The sequence below is a fragment of the Lissotriton vulgaris genome, chromosome 5 (genome assembly GCF_964263255.1).
Source record: "Lissotriton vulgaris chromosome 5, aLisVul1.2, whole genome shotgun sequence".
Taxonomy (NCBI): Eukaryota; Metazoa; Chordata; class Amphibia; order Caudata; family Salamandridae; genus Lissotriton; species Lissotriton vulgaris.
This window is the reverse complement of record NC_141693.1, coordinates 353,272,525-353,297,078: the sequence shown is the minus strand read 5'-3', so window position 1 is coordinate 353,297,078 and position 24,554 is coordinate 353,272,525. Positions and strand designations below refer to the sequence as shown.

General features: G+C 49.9%; 1 protein-coding gene across 1 annotated transcript in view; it reads left to right on the top strand.

Moving 5' to 3' along the window:
- Positions 1 to 24,554, top strand: part of HP1BP3 (heterochromatin protein 1 binding protein 3) — a 711,194-nt gene that overhangs the window by 533,155 nt on the left and 153,485 nt on the right. Inside the window, exon 9 of the mRNA XM_086921633.1 lies at positions 11,234 to 11,393. Coding sequence (XP_086777759.1) covers positions 11,234 to 11,393 — 160 coding nt within the window. The remainder of the gene's footprint in view (positions 1 to 11,233; positions 11,394 to 24,554) is intronic.

The window sequence follows — 24,554 nt, the reverse complement described above, 5'->3', positions numbered from 1 at the left end:
TCCCAACATGGAGCGGACTCCGTTTAAGCTGTGTCCGCTCTGTGGGTCCAAATACCCACATATAGACGTGCACCCGGTCTGTAATAAATGCCTTTCGCCAGACCATGACGAAGGAAGTTGCAGGGCCTGTGCGAGTTTCAGGTCGAAGAAGACTCTCACGATTCGGCGCGCGGTGCGCCTGGTGGCCAAGCAGACGGCCCCGGATCCGGAAAACATCTTCGACGACCAAGAAGAGGAGGACCTGAGCCATCATCTTCAAATCTCCCCGCCTGAGTCGGAGGTCGAGGCTGATCCGGAATATGACGACGACGGGGTCGTGGATCAAGGCCTTGAATACGTCGACGAGGTAGGGGACGACAATATGGTTTATGGGGCCGCGGAAGATAGCTCAGGGGACGAGCTATGCCCCGAAGTTGACGAACATCAGGAAAGGGTCGCGCGATCGCCTGTCGGCCTTACCCAAGACCCTGTAGCGCAAGCCTCGGCCCCGCCTGCTGGCCCGGCCACGGACATACTTGCTGCGCCGAGGGAATCGAAACCGAAACTGAAAGAAGCGGTCTCGACTACACCTAAAATGGCCGACCCGAAACTGAAAGCGAAAGTAAAGGACTCAATCGTCCCTAAGATGGCGGTCGTTACAGCAAAGTCGAGTAAACCGGCAGCCTCATCGACTCCGTCGACCTCCGGTCCGCGGAAGTCGAAGAAACACGGCGATTCCACAGGGTCGAAATCGGCGCCGGAGGAGAGATCCTCTAAAAAGGGTGGCACGCACAAGACAAGCGCGCCGGCGCCGGCAAAGCCAGCCAAAGCAAGCGACGCAGCCCCGGCTCCAACAGGAACATCGGCGCATCGCTCCAAGGACTCGAGGTCGGCGCCGTCCATCCCTCCAAAAGACCAACGGAACGTCGCATCCGAAGGCAGGGCCACCTTGTCGGTGCCAAAGACATCGGTTACCGACACATCTCTCGTTGCTCCTTCACTGCAAAGAATTAGGGAGAAGGCTTTTTCATCGTCGGCGCCAACGCCATCGACGCAAAAGGAGGCAGACGTCCCGGTCAAGCCCGCAAGTAAACTCCTCTTCCTTCTACCACCAAAAGTGGCGCCGAAGGCTTTTTCGTCGAAATCGACGCCAAAGAAGTCGGAATCTTCTTCGGCAGGGGCATCTTCAGGTCAGGTGCACGACCAAGAAGAGGATTCGGAGTGCTTCATAGATGCGGACACGGGGAAGTTAACCCTTTACAAAAGGAAAATCACTTCGCAGCCGGTGGAATCCTATGTCATCCCCCTAAAGAAGAAGAAGTACCAACATGACGCCTCAGGCCTCATGGAACCTATCCAGCCTCCTCCAAGAAGGAGCCCGACACCGTCTCCAGACCACTCTGAAAGTGAGGGGTATGCTGAAGATGAACAATATACATTCCCAGTCAATGAACCTGAGGCACAGCCAGATTCATATGATGTCATTGGGGACCAAGGCACCCAAGATATGGGACAAGACCCACAGACTTTCGGTACACGTGCTTCCCCTACAGAGGATTCTGCAGGTTTTCATGCACTCATTGAGAGGGCAGCTGCTAACCATGATGTGGACATGCATGCTGACCCAGTGGAGGAAGACTTTCTGTTCGACACTTTTTCGGTTTCGGAAAAGACTGTCAAGACACTGCCCATGCTTAAAGGGGTCCTCAAGCATGCGGCGGACATCTTTAAGGAACCTACCAGGGCAAGGGTGGTCAACCCACGTATTGAAAAAAAGTACAGACCAGCGCCTGCGGACCCTGCGTACATTCGAGGACAGTTGCCGCTTGACTCCCTGGTGGTCGCAAACGCAAGAAAAAGGGCCAACTCCCAATCAACGGGTGAAGCTCCTCCCCCGGATAAGGAGTCCAAAGTGCTAGAGGCAGGAGGCAAAAGAGTGGCTGCGCAGGCTGCCAATTTCTGGCGTATTGCAAATACACAGGCACTACTGGCACGTTATGATAGATCACATTACGACACACTAGAGCAGATTGTCGAACACCTGCCTCCACAGTTTCAAGAGGGCACCAAAATGATTATTCGAGAAGGACAACTGATTTCCAACGCGGCCATAAAGTGTGCACTTGATGTCGCGGACACGGCCGCTAGGGCCATTAATACCAGTGTGATGCTCAGAAGACAGGCATGGCTCCGCATATCGGGGTTCAAACCTGACATTCAAACAACCATACTTAATCAACCAGTCAATCCGGAAAGACTGTTTGGTCCAGATGTTGACACCACCCTGGAAAAAATTAAAAAAGATACTGAAACTGCTAAATCTATGGGGGCCCTGCAATCACAGCAGTTTCGTGGCAATAATTTTCGTCGCTCAGGTGCCCGTGGAATCACCAGAGGACAGATGGGTCACCAATCACAGTTCCCTAGAGGTGGAGTACAATCCTCGTACCCCAAACAAAACAAGAGGGGCTACAGGGGAAACAGCAACAAGGGACGCGGCAAAGGAGGCAACAATTCACGCTCCTCTGCCCCAAGCAGCCAGTGACTCGCTGTCACTGCCCCCCGACCACTTAACACCCGTCGGGGGGAGAATACAGCAGTTCCTGCCCGTCTGGATCAACATCACCACAGACAGGTGGGTGCGACAGCTCATCCAGTACGGTTATTGTCTAGAGTTAAAATCCACTCCACCCAACATTCCGCCAAGGCAAAGACCTATGTCCGCAGAGCACTTGCACTTATTGCAGCAGGAAGTGTTGGTGATGCTGCAAAAAGGGGCAATCGAGCTCGTGCCAGTGGGAGAGGAGGGCACAGGGGTATATTCCCTGTACTTCCTCATTCCAAAGAAGGACGGATCTCTCAGACCAATTCTGGATCTCCGTCCCCTCAATCTGTACATACTGTCAGAGCATTTCCATATGCTTACACTGCAACAAATTCTTCCTATGTTAAACAAAGGAGACTTCTTAGCAACCTTAGATCTCAAGGATGCTTATTTCCACATTCCACTACATCCGTCCCACAGGAAGTACCTCAGGTTCACTATCCAGGGCACGCATTATCAGTTCAAAGTCCTACCCTTCGGAGTCACAACTGCCCCAAGGGTGTTTACCAAGTGTCTGGCGACAGTAGCAGCGCACCTCAGGAGGCAGAACATCCATGTCTACCCCTACCTCGACGACTGGCTCGTTCAAGCCAGGTCGGAACAGCAGTGCGCCGCGGACATGTCAACTACCATTCACCTCCTTCACGACCTAGGTTTCTCGCTAAATTACCCAAAGTCACACCTTCAGCCGGCACATGTCCGACAGTTTCTGGGTGCGACAATCAATACCCTGACGGCCAAGGCGCAACCAAACCAGGTCAGGATAGACGGCATGCAGTCTTTAATCCACAAGTTCAGACCAGGACACTCACTTCCAGCAAGAGTGTTCATGCAGTTGATAGGCATGATGGCCTCCTGCATCTTCATAGTCCCTCACGCACGGTTGCATATGCGCCCGCTCCAGGAGTGTTTAGCAAATCAGTGGACACAGGCTCAGGGACAATTAACAGACCTAGTGTTGGTTACCAGTCGGGCATACAACTCTCTGCATTGGTGGACTCCACACAACCTTTGCAAGGGCCGACTGTTCCAGGAGCCAGTGCCACAGGTTATCCTGACAACGGACGCATCCCTCCAGGGATGGGGAGCTCATCTGCTCACTTACACGGTGCAGGGGCTATGGACGACGCAGCAACAGAAGATGCACATCAACTACCTAGAACTGATGGCGATCTTCATGGCACTCAAGTCCTTCATTGTACATCTGTGCAACAAGGTGGTGTTAGTCCGGACGGACAACATGACCGCGATGTACTACATCCAAAAACAGGGGGGCACCCACTCGCCACAGCTGTCTCATCTGGCTCAGAGCATGTGGAAGTGGGCCATTCAGAGGAACATCTTCCTCATGGCAGAACACCTCCCAGGGAAGGACAATCAGATGGCGGATCTGCTCAGCAGATACAGCCATCAAATGCAAGAGTGGGAGATACATCCATCGGTACTCCAGCCGTACTTCCAAAGGTGGGGTCGTCCAGACATAGATCTGTTCGCCACAAGGGAAAACGCAAAATGCCAAAGCTTCGCCGCCAGGTTCCCACACCCCCAATCGCAGGGCAATGCGATATGGATGAACTGGTCAGGCCAATTTGCTTACGCTTTTCCCCCGACACCTCTGATACCACTGGTGGCGAGAAAACTAAGGCAACACTCGATGACACTCATCCTAGTTGCTCCAACGTGGGCGCGCCAGGCCTGGTACACCACGTTCCTCGAACTCTCAGTGGTGCCGCATCAAAGACTGCGCCTCACGCCCAGACTTCTGACGCAGAACCATGGAGAAATTCAGCATCCAGATCCGCAACAGCTCAACCTAGCGATCTGGCTCCTGAAATCTTAGAGTTTGGATACCTCAACCTACCTCCTGAATGCATGAACATCATCAAGGAGGCGAGGAAGCCCTCAACACGAGCATGCTATGCCGCAAAATGGAAGCGTTTTGTCATTTACTGTGCGGACAATGACATAAACCCGCTAGATGCATCTATCCCTAACATCATTTGCTATCTGTTACACCTTTATAAGTGCAAACTAGCGTTCACTTCTATTCGAATACATCTATCCGCCATCGCGGCTTACCTTCAAAATAGGCAGCATCTCTCGGTCTTCAGGGTGCCTGCCATTAAAGCGTTTCTTGAAGGTCTGAAGCGAGTCATTCCCCCAAGAACACCGCCAGCTCCGGTTTGGAACCTCAATGTGGTCCTCACCAGACTGATGGGACCACCATTTGAGCCACTGCACTCGTGTGAACTGCAATTCCTAACGTGGAAAGTTGCTTTCCTAATTGCTATTACGTCACTAAGGCGTGTTAGTGAGCTGCAAGCACTCACAATACAAGAGCCTTTCATTCAAATTCATCCAAATAGGGTAGTGCTACGTACTAACCCCAAATTCCTTCCAAAGGTGGTGTCACACTTTCATCTCAACCAAACTATCGATCTGCCAGCATTCTTCCAGAACCCACAAACAGTGGCGGAAAGAATGCTCCATACGTTAGACGTACGGAGGGCGTTGATGTACTACATGGACAGGACACAACACTTTAGAAAGACGAAACAACTCTTTGTTGCCTTCTCACCACAACACAAAGGCAACCCGATCTCTAAAGCTGGAATAGCCAGATGGATTGTTAAGTGCATTCAAATCTGTTATCAAAAGGCCAAGCGCACTTTAACAATACCCCCAAAGGCACACTCCACACGCAAGTTGGGGGCATCCATGGCTTTCCTAGGTAACATTCCTCTAGAGGACATTTGCAGAGCAGCCACGTGGATTACACCACATACCTTTACAAAACATTACTGTGTTGATGTACATTCCAAACAGCAAGCGGCTGTAGGACAGGCTGTTCTCAAAACACTTTTTCAGGTTTCTGCAGCTGGCACAGGCAACCGCCGCTAAAGGAGGGACTGCTATGTATTCTATGCTAAGATATGAATTTAGCAGCCCACATGCCTCGAACTGAATATGCTACTTACCAGTATGCATCTGTTCTTGGCATGTAGGGCTGCTAACATTCATATCGCCCACCCTCCTCCCCGGTGCCTGTCGCAGCTGCAGATATACTATTGTATTCAATCGTTAGCATGGACATCCTTTACACTTTTCACTCCATCCTCTGCCACAATGGCGAAAAACAATCTGGGGATGGAGCCGATGCCCATGCGCACTGTAGTCCAGGGGAGGAGCCACCCATCTCAGGATACTTCGAAGACTCTTCCAGGACAACAATGTGCGATCATCCGGACCCAACACTAGGTGGCGATCTAATGCTAAGATATGAATGTTAGCAGCCCTACATGCCAAGAACAGATGCATACTGGTAAGTAGCATATTCATTATTAACTAACAAACACCTCTGAACTCTTTGAGATCAGAGGGCTAAGCACATGACAAGACTCTTGAGAAAAATACGTTTAAGTTGCACAATTAAAATGTTGCCCTAGGGGCACAACAAACCATATACTAAGTAAGTGGAATGTGAAAGTCGATAGAAGGAATGGAGCTGCCCAGAGACTGTAGGATCGCTGGGACTACACTATCCTGACTTTAGGTAAGTAATAGGAGGCCCACGGAACGCGTGTGCAGAGTGTGAACTCACACGCGAGATGCGTAACAACGTCTATGGACAGTACAGTTCAAGTAAAAGGTGAGTGGGGACAATCCTGACTAGTTGGGACTAAAACGTCTGTGGAACTGGACACTAGGAGAGTCAATCTACCCTTGAGCACCGAAATGCTCTTGTTACCTCACCCTCAGGCTGCGGGTGCATAAGTGCGAAGTCGTGTCGGGTTCCGGCGTTGAAGTCTATGGAGCCTGAAAGAAAAGATGCTGTAGGCGACCAGGAGGAAGATGTCCGGTGTGATACAAGGGTGGATCAGTGAAGAGGAGAACCTGAAAGCAGAGGGGACAATGTTCAAAGTCACTAGCCAGTGACTGGAGTGGAACCAGGAGTGGATCCAGATGTCGTTGTCGCGATCAGGTGAAGAGTGGACGCTTGTCTCTGCAGCCACGTGGACCAGGAGGTGTCTTCGATGACCAGGATGGAGGCACGAGCTGTCCCTCCCTCGCAGGCTCTCACTGTCGGCGGTGTCGGATCCGGATTTGGAGTCAACAGGCCTTGGCAAAGGCAACCCACGCGGTGAGTGGAAACGGCGTCTGGAGTGGACCAGGAGGGTCTGGGGTACTTCTCATTTGCAGGGAAGCAAGGGCCAGTCTGGAGCAACCAGACCAGCAGATTAAATTTCAAGGTTCGTCGTCTAGGAGGTCACTAGCCAGCCGGCAAGTGACCAGACAACGCGTTGAGAAGCAAACAGGCAGAAGGGCCCCACGCAGACCTCGTGGATGCTGGAGGGCTGGTCTTCGGTGCAGGAGCTGCTCGGGGTCGGGGCTTCTCAGTGCCCAAAGCACTTGGTCGAGGTTACCTCAGAAGTCGTGCTGGAGCGAAGTGCTGCTTCTTCCAAGATGGCCGGTTCCACGTGTGTCGTCGCACCAACGGATCTCAGCTGTGCTGCAGATGTAGGTAGAGGTCGGAGAGGTCTGGGAATCTGGGTCTCGTCAGGCTCTGAAGTCTGGATCCTCGAGGGAAGACTACAAAGGGAAGCCGCTGGACGCTGATGGTGCCTGCTTGTGCAGGGTGGACACTCCTTGCCCACAAGGGAGATTTCTTCAGTCTTCTTGGCAGAAAGTCGCAGTCCAGAGTTTCTTCTTGTAGAGTTTCAGTTCAGGATTAATCTAACTCGGAATGTGACCAGCTCCTACCTTTATCCTGCTAAAGGGGGCTGTACTACGACTAGGTCCCTCCTATGGGTGGGACCAGGAAGGGGGTGGTTACACCCCCTATCCTTTGTCCGGTCTTGCGCCAGAGCTGGGGCTGGAGAGCCCCAAGAACTGGTTTGGACCGGTGTATGCACAGGGACACCTTGTGTGCCCCAGGCATTTCTCATTCCTTTCAGCCCTGTCCTACCCAATACACAAAATCCTGTCTGGGGTGGTGCTAGCACCTCCCAAGGCAGGATACCCTTTGTCCAAGCCTCCCTCGCTGGAAGGACTCCGAGCAGCAGGAGGTCTGACTTGTGTCTGTGGTGTCAGCATCCATTTTGTGATGCTAGGCTCGGGTTGACTTTAACCGGGGTTCACAGTTATGTACATGTCGTGTCCCTCTAAAAGGGGTAGTATTCCAATTTGTATGCCACCTTACTCAACATGTTTTGATAATGCTATGCCAAAGTTAGCAATAACCGCGAGGATTATAATGCACTAAGAGTATATGGTATAGCGTTATCATGGAAACAGCTAAAGGACTTGGTTCCGAAAGCTGTAGACAGGCTCAGCTCATGCCAGCGCACTATCTCACATTATTCCAAGCACTATGCCTCCAGGATTGTTAAGGCCTGCCATAGGAGTGACTTATTGGAGTATATGTGTCCATTTTAGGTTTAGATATAGGTATACTATATCTAAAGCAAAGGGTGATTACACCACCTTGCCCCAGCTGATTGATCAGCCAGTTGTGTCAGATTTGGATGGCCAGCCAGGGGTGGCATAATACATGCTGCAGCCCCTGGTAGGCCTTGGGTTCACTTATGCCCTGGGTACCTATGGTACACTGTACAAGGACTAACAAGAGTGACCCAATACCAATTGGTAAATGCACCTAAGGTACATGGATGTCATTTTACAGAGAGAGCAGTGGGCCTGGGGTCCTGAATAGCAGGGCCCCAGGTCAACTAAGTCGAAAAACCAGCTAAACATCAGGCAAAAAGTTGGGGGCAACCATAGTCGGATATCCACCTTCCTACATGGAGTTCGTAATGACAACCTCCCAGCACCATATACTCTTTAATTGCACCACTGCACGTACAGTGCCCAGGAATGGCCCTTGGTACTGTAGGGGTACAGGGCTCATGCACCTGTACCCACACGCCTGGCATAGGGCACCCAGCTAAAGGGATTACTAAAGTATGCCATGGCAGTGGGTTCTGTGGGCATGGCACATGGGGATGTGTGCCATGTCGACTCTCTGTTTAGTTCTGTACTTGGACACTCAGCCTGCAAAGGCAGGGTGTGGATGTCAGGGTACAGGGCCCCTAATGGTGGCACAATAAGTGCTGCAGCCCTCAGGGGTCTTCTCTGGTCACCATGCCCTGGGTACCTGGGGTACCATTTACTGGGGACTGACAGGTGGCCAGAGATGCCAATTGGGTCTTTTGTTTCAGCATAGTTTTAGGGAAGGAACACAGGCCCTGGGTACCTGGATGGCAGGAACCCAGGGCACACTCAGTCAAAGCACATCAGCAGTTCAGAAAAAGGTGGGGGCATACCAATTCAAGAAAGATGGCACTTTCTCACAGCGCCCAACTGCTCAAAAGCACCCTGCACCCAGCCGCCCGAGTGCCGCTGGAAGTGCAACTACTACCCTACTCTACTTCCCCACTTGCCCTGAATAAGTGACCATGAGCTCAACTCCCACAGCCGCGTGGCCTGCTTGCTTGCAACCACCAACCAAAGGCCCCCACCCTCCATTGGATTGCATTAATTTTAATTTAATTTAAAGGAGTTTGTAGAGCGCCTGGTGACGCCTCCCGGCGTGTCCCCGCGCTGTGGAGAGAGTGTGAAATAGTGTAGAGGAAACCAATCACAAGGTAAAGAGGCAAGTTTTCAACTTCTTCCTAAACATGATTTCATTATACTCCATCCATTGGGCCTACTCAATCTGCACCCGGCTGCCCCTGTGCCGCTGAGGGTGTAACAACTGTACCTTTTCGACCCTGGGAGACCCCTGAGTCTATGCTCAGAACCTTAACTCTACCAGTCGAGTACTTACCTAAAAGCTGATAAATATCTTTCCTTCCATAGGTTAACATTGACTGGTTTTCACTTGAAATTTCTTAGAAGTCTGGAGTTTTGAAACTTGAAAATATTCATCTAAAATCAGCCGAATAACGAATTCTGAAATACTCACCTGTGATCAGGAGAGAAGCCAGTACTGTACCTTTTAGCCCAGTACTGAACCGCAAAAGTAATCTTAACTGTACTTACCAGTAACTTGAAGTTTTTTCCATAGGAATCTAGTGACTGATTTTCTCTGAAATTTCTTCTAAACTAGAAATATTCCTTAAAAATCGTACCAACTACGAAAACGTCATTACTTACCTGTCTTAGGTAGAGACCCCAGTGCTGAACTTAGGAGTCCAGTACTGTGTTACAAAAGTAACCAGAACGTACTTTACCTGTGACTTGAATTTCCTCCCATAGGATAACATTGGTGGGTTTTCACTGAAAAGTTTGTGTCAACTTTGAAAATACATTTATATTCTTTAAAAATCATAACTGTAACCAAAACGCTTTTACTTAACTGTTTACAGCTTATGTCCCGGGACTGAATCCAGGATTCAGTCCTGTGGTTAGAAAAGTAATCCTTAAAGTAATCAGCTGCATTTATGTAGTAAAACACATTGAGCGCAATGTTAAATTTTGTTTGAAATTGTGTTGCCTATTACAACTACTGTAGCTATTGTTCTTACAAAGTCTATTGCCTCTTTGCAAAGTAATTCCCTAAAGTCACTCATATTGCGAATAGTATATTTTGATACCTGTTGGTTATAAAATAAAACCACTATATCTTTTGATATAAAACAATTGTCCTAGAGTTCAGTTCTTGAGTGTGTGAAACCTTTTTCTGACTGATTGTGTACAACAAATGCTTTACAGTCTCCTCTGATACTGCCTTACTGCTCGACCAAGCTACCACTTTCTAGAGTAAGGTCATATCTGACTTTAACCTCTGTTATACCTCTGGAGACTGGGGGCTCTATACACACTGTACCTTACTTTGGTCCAGTATATATAGAGCCACTTTCTTACAACTTTCTGTTGGATTCTCTGACTTCCCGCAGATTTCTTACCACCCATCCTTCCTCTTATGAGGAATGATAGTTGTAGCGGGGTTCCTGAACAGATTTCCTTTCTGCATTTATTTGTTCCACTTAGAAGTTCAATTTTTATTCCTGATTTTATTGATTCCTGAACTTTTTTTTATGCTTAATTACACTGAAAAAGTTGCTGGCACTGATGTTAATGATAGTGGCGTCTTATAATGGGTCCATATTATGTCCTGAGATGATGCAAGGCTATAGATGAAGGCCGCATGAAAGCACCCAGTGGTGGTGCGGCTATTCCAATATGAAGACTTTTCTAATCCAGTCAAGCGCCTGATACGGTGTAGAATCAATGGAAAGCTAGTCTACATCAGGAAGAATTATTACCCTTGGTAAGCAGTTTAATCATTGTTTTAAATCAACTTTAGATTAAGGCAGTAAAGAAACCTTTAAACTGAAATAAGTGACTGCAATCAGTATATGAAATTTCAACAACATTCCTCATTGTGGGCCAAATATGGCTGTCTCTGCTTTTACAAGGAAATGTTGATATCCTGTTTTACATGAAAAGAGAAGTTAAACTCATTACTTAAAATGCTCCATATGTCTGATTTTGCAAAAGTTTGGTTTACTTTGGCATTTCTATACTGTATGAGCATGCAGTTTTAACTTTTTCTGCTTTGATGTCTTATCCTCATGGACAAGGCAGCGTTGGCGCTTTTGAACACCTGGAGCTGTATATGTTAACCCTCTTCCTCCTTGGTAACAGCTGAAGCGATCTGGTGACAAGCCCCTGCTGGGTGGTAGTTTGTTTGAAGATGCTATTCTGTCTGCCATCACTGCCATGAATGAGCCCAAGACTTGCTCCACAACTGCAATAAAGAAGTACGTTCTAGAGAAACATCCTGCAACCAACTCAAGCTTTCAGGGTAAGTAGATTACACATGGCAGCGTTTTATTTATCAAATGCTATTGTTGAAGTTTCAGGGAGGGATACTTGATCGCTTAATATTATATGGCATGTATCACAAGTTGTCCTAGAGTTATTGTGCAAAGTTTTTTCTAATGATTTGTATGTTTTCCTTTGCTATGTGCATTACAATGTCCATGCTCTCTGGTATTCTCAGCCTGTGGGGTGTTGATTCACTCGGTGACAAGACAAGGAACGACGTTTCAGAACACTGGTTCTTCATTAAGGCAGGTTACTGGACAGCAATTGGGTCCTCTGTATACATCCCTCCCTTCCCCACATAGAGCTGACAGGGGTGACTGATGCATCACTTTTGGGTTGGGGCGATTTAATGAAGTAGATTCTGTCCATGTGACTCGCCCAAATTTTCTGCTTTTTGATCACCTTTTTTGGGGGCTTTTTACCGTGGTTAAGCGTCACAACTCACCCACAGTAATCACAGTAAACGGCCTGCATGTGTTTACCACCAGTGGCTGTTTAAAGATAAAGCTGCTGCGATGCAGCAGATGTAAGGGGCAGTTGGCTAGTCAGCTGTGCAGAGGTAGGTAGCCTGGTGTTGACTTGACTCTTCAGGGTTAGATATTGACCTGGGTAGGCTTTAAAATAATTATAGACACTCATAGGGAAAGTCAGTATAGTTTACTGTCTTGTCTGCAGTGACACTTTATTATATACATAGGCGAAATCTGCCTTGGAATGCAGTTTTGCTTTCCTGTGGCCTACAAATTCCATCAAGACATCAAAAAGGGGTGAATTGTGTTTGTCCAGATGGATTATGCAAGTCCAAGAAGCTTTATGTACATCTTATAGATCATCCACAATTGTCATATTTCTCTGGCTCGGCTCTGGATCAGAGCCCAGATATTTTGACACCCTGCTGGGTCAAGTTAATTGCATTCTCTCCATCAAAAGGAACAACTGCCTCCTCACACAAAGGTAGCAATTAACAGTGCTTCACCCAGTTCCTGAGGAGGAAGTGGTGCGGAAGATTAACAGCACCTGTTAATTAGCAGTCACACTTTGTCAGGGTTCATGAAGCCCAGGCTCACTGAACAAAGGAGGCATCCCAGACCTCTGGAGCCAACCTAGGAGGGAGCTCCTTTTTGAAGTTTTGGTGGGAAAGGGCCTAGTAGTGATGTCAGCCAGGGGCGCCGCTGAGCCCCCAAAGGAGATGTGACCAGTGACTCATGGATGGTGACATTTTAAATTGTCCTAGCATGCTGTGCTGGAGGGTTTGGGGAGGGGGGGGGGGGTCAAAGGGTCATGTGCCACTCTAGGATTGTCCTGCGGTACTTGGCTTCTAGAACCCCCAAGAAAGCACTGAGCTTCTTTATAGTTCGTACCATTGAACACTAGGTGGACGGTTAGCTCTTTGTGTGGTTTTGCAGCTTGAATTCTTTGACGCCGAGGCTTACTTCAACATCCTAGAGTCAGAGCTTCGTACTCTGACATTTCCTTAGAGGTCGATGGGGGTCTCATCTCAGATCTCTTAATCTGTTTGCCCGCCTAACTGTCACTGATTCGCAAATCTGCTTCTGATGTTTCCCCTTCTGTGTCCGCAACAATGTTTTCCTCCTGTTCACTTGAGAGCCCTTAGGCTCTCAGGGATGGCGTCTTCTGATGGCCTTGAATGGTTTGATGAGCTACTCTGTCTTCCCTCACGCTCAGCGTCTTCGATGTAAACACGGAGCAGGCTTTACTGTCTTGGCTTCAGTACTCAACGGGCAGACAGAGATGTCAGACCGGATGTTTGTCCTTATGCGAGAACTTGTAGTGACAATTCTTGTAGAACTGGAAAGCTGTCTTCTCCATTAGGCTGAACAGGGAGCCCCCTGCATGGGCATTCTCGAAAACCATTGAGGAAAAATAATATGTTCGAGGCATGTGGGCTGCTGAATTCATATCTGTGCATAGATCGCCGCCTAGTGTTGGGTCCGGATGATTGCACTTTGTTGTCTTGGAAGAGTCTTCGAAGTATCACGAGATAGGTGACTCCTCCCCTGGACTACATTGCGCATGGGCATCTTCTCCATCCTCAGATTGTTTTTTTCCGCCATTGGGTTCGGATGCTAACTCCTATACTCCAACTTCGGAATCGAAAACAAAACTTTTCTAAAGGCCTTCGACTTAGACGGTATCGTTCTCGTTCGGTACCTCTCTACTCGATCCAACCTTCCATCTCGAATCGGTCGTCGACGCGGGCCGTTGGGCCTTTTCGACGCCACGTGAGCCGACCGTCGATGGAAAGAAGCCCGTTTAAAAGGTGCCCACAATGCCACTCCAAGTTCCCACATACTGATAAACACTCAGTATGCAACAAGTGCCTTTCCCCAGACCATAGGGAAGAAACCTGCCCAGCCTGCGCCCAGTTTCGATCCAAGAAAACTATTCGAAACCGACGGCCTGCTAGGCAAGAAATGCAGCGACAGGCACCTGATCCGGACAACACCTTCGACGATGACCAGGATCTACCGGAAGCTCCAGACTCGGACCTAGAAATAGTCACCGCCGAGGACGTGAGTACCCTGCCCCCGACACCAATTAGACCGTCACCAAAGGCTCCGGTCGAGGCATCACCAAAAGGCCTTAGCCAAGATCAGAAAAAAGTTTTGCAAGCCCCGCCATCTGGCTCGGCTCCGAAATCGAAACCGAAACCTTCAGAGACCCCAGGGCCCTGTACCATCGTCTTGAAGAATGTTCCAGAGCCAAAGAAGGCCGTCGACCCGAAGGGTGCCGATCCAATAAAGGCCGTACAGCCAAAGAGCGTCGAGCCAAAGAAGACTGTCGACCCCAAAAAGGCCGTTCAGCCAAAAACTGTCGACCCCAAAAAAGTGGTCGAACCGAACAAAGGCACACAGCCGAAGGGCGCTGAACCAAAGAAGGTCGCCGACCCGAACAAGCCTACTGTTCCGAAACCCGTCGATCCGGCAAACGGTGCCGTACCAAAGCCGGAAAAACATGTCGACCCAAAGATAACTGCTCCAAAGACACCAGTCGATCCAAAAAAGTACATCAACTTGGAAAAGGACACTCATCCAAAGAAGCCTACGGAACACAAAAAACGTGTCGAACCGAAAGTTCCGGTCGACACGAAGACACCCGTCGACCCGAAAAAAGGGCCAGAGCCAAACAAATCTAACAAAACACCAAAAGTCATCGAAAAACCAGGTGTTACCGACCCAAAAAAGTCTAACACTCAACCCAGGACTGTAGAGGAAGAACTATTCCACCCAGATCCATCAGACGACCAGGCAAAGATATATATTAATCCAGAGACTGGTAAAGGTACCATCCTGCATAGGAAAAAGAGGCCTTTGGACTTTGAACCTCATTCCCCTATTCCATTGAAGAAAAAGGACTTTGGGACTTCTCCCTCTAGACCCTTCATCCCTTTTCAACCTTTCATTGCTACTACACCCTTTGCTCCTTACTCTCCTTCTCACCATGGGGACAATGAGGGGAACACAGGGGATGAGCCACAGCCTCTATATGATTTCCCACAGGATCTTGAACCACAAGAGGAACCTTGGGAAGATCCAACAGACCCTTACAACATCCATCCCATCCCTGATGTACCCACTTATCCTACTAAGCCATCACCTACTGATGACACTGTAGTCTTTAATCAACTCATAGACAGGGCAGCACAATTCCACAATGTGGACATGCATAATGACCCTGTGGAGGAAGACTTCTTATTTGACACATTCCCTACTGCAGAAAAAAGTGTCAGAACACTTCCCATGTTAAAGGGAGTTCTTAAACACGCACCTGACATATTTAAGGATACAGCCAGGGCACGGGTAATCAATCCCAGAATAGAAAAGAAGTATAGTGCGGCTCCTACAGACCCTACTTACATCAAAGAGCAATTGCCACTAGACTCACTGGTAGTGGCTAACGCACGTAAAAGAGCCAACTCCCAGACAACAGGGAAAGCACCCCCCACACCCCTGACAAAGAGTCAAAAATACTGGAGGCATCAGGCAAAAGGGTAGCAGCACAAGCCTCCAACTCATGGAGGATTGCTAATACACAAGCCCTACTGGCTCGTTACGACAGGGCGCACTATGATCAGCTCGAAAGCCTAATGCAACACCTATCTGAGCCTTTCAAAGCACAAGCTAATGATCTCCTATAAGAGGGAAAATTCATATCAAACTTCTCCATCAAATGTGCGCTTGACGTAGCAGACACATGGCAGCTAGGTCAATTAACACTTGCGTCTTACTACGCAGACATGCCTGGATGCATATTTCCGGTTTTAAGAATGAGGTGCAGTCCACCATTCTTAACCAACCTATCAATCAGGACTTTCTTTTTGGCTCTGCTGTCGACACCATTTTGGATATAATTAAAAAAGGCACAGAAACCGCAAAATCAATGGGTGCGTTGCAATTTCTGCAACATAGGGGCTCCTTTCGACGCTCCTCATACAGAGCAAATACACGAGGAAGTACCTCGCAAACATCTGCCTCATACAAAAGTAACACACAAGGTTCCTTCAACAAAAACGCAACCAGAGGAGGTTACAGAGGTAACAATAATAAGGGAAGAGGACGTGGAGGCAATAACACCAGATCCTCCACTCCCACAAAACAGTGACTTCATTACGCTACCTCCAGACCACTTAACACCGGTCGAAGGCAGACTCCAACAGTTCCTACCTGTCCGGCACGCAATTACCACAGACAGGTGGGTGAGAGAAATTATCCAGTATGGTTATTGCCTAGAACTGACTTCTACACCACCAAACATACCACCCATACATCGTCCTATGTCCACGGAACACATCACCCTCCTACAACAAGAGGTGAAATGCATACTGGAAAAGGGGGCCATAGAGCAAGTCCCTTTCCACCAACCAGGGACTGGAGTATACTCCCTATACTTCCTTATTCCAAAGAAAGACTGTTCCCTCAGACCAATATTGGACCTCAGACCCCTAAATCAATATATACTATCGGAGCACTTCCATATGATCACACTACAACAAGTGCTCCCGTTGCTACAACAAGATTTCCTAGCAACACTAGACCTCAAAGATGCATATATCCATCCAGCCCACAGAAAATACCTCAGGTTCACAATAGAAGGGCAACACTACCAATTCAAGGTTTTGCCCTACGGGGTTACCACGGCTCCAAGAGTGTTTACAAAATGCTTAGCGACAGTGGCAGCACATCTCAGGAAGTAACACGTCCATGTGTACCCTTACCTGGACGATTGGCTAATACAAGCAAAATCGTACCAACAATGTGCAGCACACACGTCTCAAACAATTCAGTTGCTACACAGCCTAGGCTTTTCAATCAACTACACAAAATCGCATCTGCAACCATCCCACGTACAGCAATACCTGGGAGCCACTATAAACACCTCAGTGGCGAAGGCATATCCAAACTCAGCAATGATAGCCAGTATGCAGACACTCATTCGCAAATTCCAGCCACAACACTCTCTGCCAGCTCAAGTCTTTACGCAGCTCATAGGCATGATGGCCTCCTGCATATTCATTGTTCCCCATGCCAGACTCCAAATGCGCCCATTACAGGAATGCCTAGCACGGCAATGGAACCTGGCTCAAGGACAACTAAAAGACCTAGTGTTGGTAGACAGTTGCGCTCGCAACTCTCTGCAGTGGTGGAACCCACAAAACCTTTCCAAGGGGCGACTGTCCCAAGAGCCGGTTCCACAACTAGTACTAACAGCGGACGCATCACTGACAGGCTGGGGAGCCCATCTCCTTCAATACACAGTACAAGGGCTCTGGACACCCAAACAGAAAAAGCTGCATATCAACCAATTAGAATTTCTAGCGGTATTTCTAGCCCTAAAAGCATTTAAAAAATACTTGTACAACAAGACGGTGTTGATCCGGACGGACAACATGACTGCAATGTACTATATCCAGAAACAGGGAGGAACGCACTCTCCACAGCTGTCCCATCTGGCACGAAGCATATGGAAGTGGGCGATTCCAAAAACATTTTTCTCCTAGCAGAGCACCTTCCAGGGAAGGACAATCAGATTGCCGACCTGCTCAGCAGGCACAGCCAACAACTACACGAAGGGGAGATTCACCCCCAAGTTCTCCATTCATTCTTCAAAGAGTGGGGTCACCCAGAAATAGACCTGTTTGCCACATCTGTTGTCACAGGGCAATGCGATATGGATGAACTGGTCAGGCAGATTTGCCTACACTTTTCTCCCAGCACCGCTAATCCCGCTGGTGGCACGCAAACTGAGGCAACACTCACTCACGCTGATCCTAGTTGCTCCCACATGGGCGAGACGACCGTGGTACACCACGTTCCTAGAACTTTCAGTAGTTCCTCATCAAAGACTGTGCCTTGCACCCATCTTCTAACTCAGAACCATGAAGAAATCAGACACCCAGATCCCAATCAGATGAACCTAGCGATCTGGCTCCTGAGGTCTTAGAGTTTGGATACCTTAACTTGCCCCCAGACTGCATGAAAATAATTAGGGAGGCAAAACGACCAACCACACGAGCGTGCTATGCAGCTAAATGGAAGAGATTTGGTTTGAGGCATGTGGGCTGCTGAATTCATATCTGTGCATAGATCGCCGCCTAGTGTTGGGTCCGGATGATTGCACATTGTTGTCCTGGAAGAGTCTTCGAAGTATCACGAGATAGGTGGCTCCTCCCCTGGACTACAGTGCGCATGGGCATCGCCTCCATCCCCAGATTGTTTTTTTTCCGCCATTGGGTTCGGATGTGTTTCGGTTCCCTCTGTCGGAACCGATAGTTGTTCAATTTTTCTACTCGAGACCAAAAGGTCTTTAGGCTGGCCGTCGGTATAGTTGCGTTCGGGTTTCTTGTCTGACTCTCAGCTCCGAACTCTTGCTACCCTTCCGCGTGCTTTCGGCGCGGACGGGCCTACACTACGTTTCTGCTATGGAGCGGACACCGTTTAAGAAGTGCCCGGTGTGTAACTCCAAATATTCACACCTCGACGTGCACCCTGTGTGCAATACATGCTTGTCACCGGACCATAACGAAGACAGCTGCATGGCGTGTTCGAAATTCCGGTGCAAGAAGACTCTGAAGATTCGTCGAGCCAACAGGCTCCAGGCTAAGTTCTCGGCTACTGCGGCGCCCCCACCAGACGACATTTTCCAAGAATCTGTTGGAGACGAGGACGACGTACAAGGTTCGGAATCTGGTCCCGCGTCCGAAGGGGAGGCCTACGACGCGGGTGATGAGGACTTTGACGAAGTCGCCGACGAGGTAGGGGACGACGAGCGGGCTATTGCCACTGTAGGGGATAGCTCGGAGGAGGAGCATCCCCAACCAGACTCAGGGGTCAATCCCCTTCATACGGCCCAGGTTGAGGGATTGCCTTCGGGCCTTACCCAAGATCTACTTATAAGTCCTACGTCCCCGCCTCCGGGCCCGGTCACGGACATTTCTGAGGCGCCCCTCTCGTTGAAGAAAACGAAAGTGAAGCCGTCTGGTCACGCACCCTCGGATGCGAAACCGAAAGTGATAGTTGCGCTGGGGCAGAAGGTTCTGGAGGCGTCAACTTCCAAAAAATTCAAGATGGCCGACTTGAAGAGCCACGCCAAGATGGCCGACCCGAAGCCCTCGGGGTCGGCGGCGAAGTCGACCGACGCGTCTGCGTCGGTGCCGAAAGGGGTCGTGGACCCGAAGACGGCTCCAAAGAAGCGTCAGGGCGACGACGCGCACAGGGCCCTTGGGGACAGGGCGCGTGAGGTGTCGGCCCCGAAGAAGGTGCCTGCCATCGATCCGACTCTCGACGCGGGACAATCGCTCGAGCCGGTCAAGCCCTCTCCGGCCTTAACGAAGAAGGTAGCGGAATCCCTGCAGCGGATACGGAAGGGCGGTGTTATTCCCGATCAGGACACTGTGGCGCCTAAGCTCACGCCGAAGCCTGCGAAGGCGCAGGCGCCTATCCGTTTTACCCTGCCGCCCAAGTCGACGCCGAAGGCTTTCGCGCCGAAACAGGGCGGGCCCTCGAAGGAGGTATTGACGCCGAAAGCTGCCTTGGTGGTGTCAAAGCTTCGGCTCCAGCCGCTTGCTGAAGAGGAACGTCGGGAGGTCATCATCGACGCCAACACCGGGAAACTGTCTCTCCTCAAGAGGAAGATCACCACGGAGCCGGTGTTGGAACATTTTCGGATCCCTCTCAAAAATAAGAGGGACTCTGCGGAATCTTCGGCTCTGGTAGAACCTATGTCTCCACAAGCCCTAGGACACTCGCCAACGCATTCCGCCGCAGGCGATGCGGACGACGAAGACGCCGAGTACAACTATCCGGCGTACTCGGATCCGGAGGAGGAGCACGAACCTTGGTCGGCCGGAGGCGGGCCGGAGGCGACCCGGAGGACCCGCAGTCGGGCCAGGACGCGCAACTTTTTGCGGCCAAAACGTCCCCGATGGAGGACTCGGCGGCCTTCAACGCTCTGATCGAGAGAGCTGCGGCTAACCACGACGTCGAGCTCCACTCGGACCCTGTGGATGTGGACTTTTTATTCGACACTTTCTCAGTGGCTGAGAAGTCAGTCAAAACACTACCAATGCTTAAGGGGGTGCTCAAACACGCAACGGAGGTCTTCAAAGAGCCCACCCGGGCGCGTGTCGTCAACCCTCGCATTGACAAAAAATATAAGGCAGCGCCCTCGGATCCAACCTACATCAAGGGACACTTGCCACTGGACTCGTTGGTTGTTTCCAACGCTCGGAAGAGGGCGAACTCGCAGACCACTGGTGACGCTCCTCCCCCAGACAAAGAGTCCAAGATCTTTGAGGCCTCAGGCAAACGAATTGCTGCACAGGCAGCTAATATTTGGAGAATCTCTAACACACAGGCCCTACTTGCACGCTATGATAGGGCTCATTATGACACCTTAGAATCACTACTGCAACACTTGCCTGACCAGTACAAGGAGGCAGGAGAAATGCTGATTCAGGAAGGAAAGCTCATCACGAATGCATCTATAAAATGTGCACTAGATGTGGCGGATACAGCCTCCAGGGCGATCAACACCAGTGTGTTGCCTAGACGGCATGCTTGGCTTAGAATTTCAGGGTTCAAACCCGACATTCAAACCACAATACTGAATCAAACAGTTAATCCTGACCACCTGTTTGGCCCTGAGGTGGATGCAACACTGGAAAAGATGAAAAAAGATACGGAAACTGCCAAGTCTATGGGGGCCCTCCAAAGTCAGCAGTTTCGGAGTGGTTCCTTTCGCCGCTCCAATTCCAGAGGCACCTCAAGAGGTTAGGCATCGCAGTCCACACAGTATTACAAGAGTAACACCCAAACCTCGTACAGCAACAAGGGTAGAGGTGGCTACAGAGGCAATAACGTCAAGGGCAGGGGACGTGGAAACAACAGCTCCAGGTCCACCACCGCCAACAAGCAGTGACGTCTTGTCACTGCCCCCCGACCATACAACACCGGTCGGGGGGAGACTCCAGCAGTTCCTGCCAGCGTGGAGATCCATCACCACGGACAGGTGGGTCAAGTCTCTTATCCAGTTCGGGTACTGTCTGGAACTTACTTCCATTCCACCAAACATACCCCCAAGGAGCCGTCCTATGTTCGGCGAGCACTTGACCTTATTGCAGCAGGAAGTTCTAGTCATGCTGCAAAAAGGGGCAATAGAGCTCGTCCCGTTGCAGGAAAGGGGAACAGGCGTTTACTCCCTGTATTTTCTGATCCCCAAAAAGGACGGATCCCTCAGGCCCATCCTGGACCTCAGGCCCCTAAACTGGTACATTCTCTCGGAGCACTTCCATATGCTCACGTTACAGCAAGTGCTCCCCCTGCTTCAGCAGGGGGACTTCCTGGCTACACTGGATCTGAAAGATGCATATTTTCATATCCCCCTGCATCCTTCCCACAGGAAGTATCTCAGATTCACGATTCAAGACCAGCATTACCAGTTCAGGGTTCTGCCGTTCGGGGTCACCACGGCGCCAAGGGTTTTTACAAAGTGCCTAGCGACTGTGGCGGCGCATCTCCGTCTCCAGAACGTCCACGTCTACCCCTACCTGGACGACTGGCTCATTCAAGCAAAGACAGAACAGCAGTGCGTCGACCACGTGTCACGCACCATTCATCTCCTGCACGAGCTGGGATTCTCTCTGAACTACCCGAAGTCCCATCTCCAGCCCGCCCACGTGCGACAGTATCTGGGCGCGACAATAAACACTCTGGCAGCCACTGCGCAGCCAAATTCAGTGAGAATCGCCAGTATCCAGGCGCTGATCCAGCGGTTCAGGCCTCAGCACTCGCTTCCAGCGAAGGTGTTCATGCAGTTGATAGGCATGATGGCCTCCTGCATCTCCATTGTCCCGCACGCGAGACTACATATGCGTCCGCTTCAGGAGTGCCTTGCACGTCAATGGACTCAGGCTCATGGGCAACTGACAGACCTAGTGTTGGTGAGCGGTCGGGCATACAACTCTCTGCATTGGTGGAATCCACAAAACCTTTGCAAGGGCCGACCATTCCAAGAGCCTGTGCCACAGATTATCCTGACAACGGACGCCTCTCTCCAGGGATGGGGAGCGCATGTACTCCAGTACACAGTGCAGGGACTCTGGACACTACAGCAAAGGAAGATGCACATCAATGTGTTGGAACTGATGGCAATCTTCATGGCCTTGAAGGCGTTCAAAGTACATCTGTGCAACAAAGTCGTGTTGATCCGGACGGACAACATGACGGCCATGTACTACATTCAGAAGCAGGGAGGCACACACTCTCCGCAGCTGTCTCATCTGGCTCGGAGCATGTGGAAGTGGGCCATTCAGAGGAACATCTTCCTCATGGCAGAGCATCTCCCGGGCAAGGACAATCAGATGGCGGATCTGCTCAGCAGGCACAGCCATCAAATGCACGAGTGGGAGATACATCCATCAGTACTCCAACCGTACTTCCAAAAGTGGGGTCATCCAGAGATAGACCTGTTCGCCACGAAAGAGAACGCAAAATGCCAAAGCTTCGCCGCCAGGTTCCCACACCCGCAATCACAGGGCAATGCGATGTGGATGAACTGGTCAGGCAGATTTGCGTACGCTTTTCCCCCAGCACCTCTGATACCGCTGGTGGCACGCAAGCTCAGGCAGCACTCGATGACGCTCATCCTGGTTGCTCCAACGTGGGCTCGCCAACCATGGTACACCACGTTTCTGGAACTCTCCGTGGTACCGCATCAAAGGCTTCATCTCACTCCCAGCCTTCTGACGCAGAGCCATGGCGACATTCAGCACCCAGATCCGCAACAGCTCAACCTGGCGATCTGGCTCCTGAAGTCCTAGAGTTTGGATACCTCAATCTTCCTCCCGATTGCATGGACATCATTCGGGAGGCAAGGAAGCCCACTACTAGAGCTTGTTATGCGGCTAAATGGAAGAGGTTTGTCATCTACTGTGTTAACCACGATATTGACCCGCTAGATGCTTCCATTCAAAACATCATTTGTTACTTGTTCCACCTATATCAATGCAATCTGGCGTACTCTTCCATCCGCATTCACTTGTCTGCTATGGCAGCATACCTCCAAAATAGGCAACACCTGTCACTCTTTAAGGTCCCTGCTATCAAGGCTTTTCTGGAAGGACTCAAAAGAGTCATTCCACCAAGGACCCCACCAGCTCCAGAATGGAACCTCAATGTGGTTCTTACAAGGCTGATGGGTCCTCCCTTCGAGCCACTGCACTCTTGTGAGCTTCAGTTTCTGACTTGGAAGGTTGCGTTCTTAGTAGCAATTACATCGCTACGGAGGGTTAGCGAGCTGCAGGCGCTCACCATCCAAGAACCTTTCTTCCAGGTGCATGCTAACAGGGTTGTGCTCCGTACTAACCCTAAATTCTTACCCAAGGTTGTATCTCAATTCCATATGAACCAGACAATTGAGTTGCCGGTGTTTTTCCAAAACCCAGAGACGCTGGCGGAGCGGATGCTCCACACCCTTGATGTTAAGAGAGCCTTGATGTACTATGTAGACAGGACAAAAGATTTTCGCAAAACCAAGCAACTTTTTGTTGCTTTTGCCACACAACACAAGGGAAACGCTATCTCCAAAGCTGGGATCGCTAGGTGGATCGTGAAATGCATTCAAATCTGTTACGCTAAAGCTAAACGCACTCTCACTATCCCACCAAGGGCCCATTCCACCAGGAAGTTGGGGGCCTCTATGGCTTTCCTAGGTAACATTCCCTTAGAAGATATCTGTAGAGCAGCCACATGGTCTACCACACATACTTTCACTAAACACTACTGTGTAGACGTGCATTCCAAACAGCAGGCAGCTGTTGGTCAGGCTGTTCTCAAAACACTTTTTCAGACTGCTGCAGCTGGCACGGGCGGCCGCCGCTAATGGAGGGACTGCTATGTATTCTATGCACAGATATGAATTCAGCAGCCCACATGCCTCGAACTGCAAATGCTACCTACCAGTATGCATCTGTTCTTGGCATGTAGGGCTGCTGACATTCATATCGCCCACCCTCCTCCCCGGCGCCTGTAGCAGCTGCAGTATTCATTCATATGTATATATATATGCTCATAGCATGGTCATCACTCACATACTTCACTCCATCTCTGCCAATGGCTAAAAACAATCTGGGGATGGAGGCGATGCCCATGCGCACTGTAGTCCAGGGGAGGAGCCACCTATCTCGTGATACTTCGAAGACTCTTCCAGGACAACAATGTGCAATCATCCGGACCCAACACTAGGCGGCGATCTATGCACAGATATGAATGTCAGCAGCCCTACATGCCAAGAACAGATGCATACTGGTAAGTAGCATTTGCATTATTTACTGCAACAATAACCAAATCATCCCTTTAGACGCTTCCATACAAAACATTATATGTTACCTGCTGCATCTACAAAGATGTAACTTAGCATACTCTTCTATACGACTACACCTTGCTGCTATAGCAGCATACCTTCAAAACAGGCAACACCTTTCACTGTTTAGGGTACCAGCAATCCAAGTCTTCATGGAAGGTCTGAAAAGGGTGACCCCCCAAGACACCCCCCTTCCCCGGTCTGGAATCTAAATATAGTACTGACCAGACTTATGGGCCCTCCTTTCGAACCTCTACAC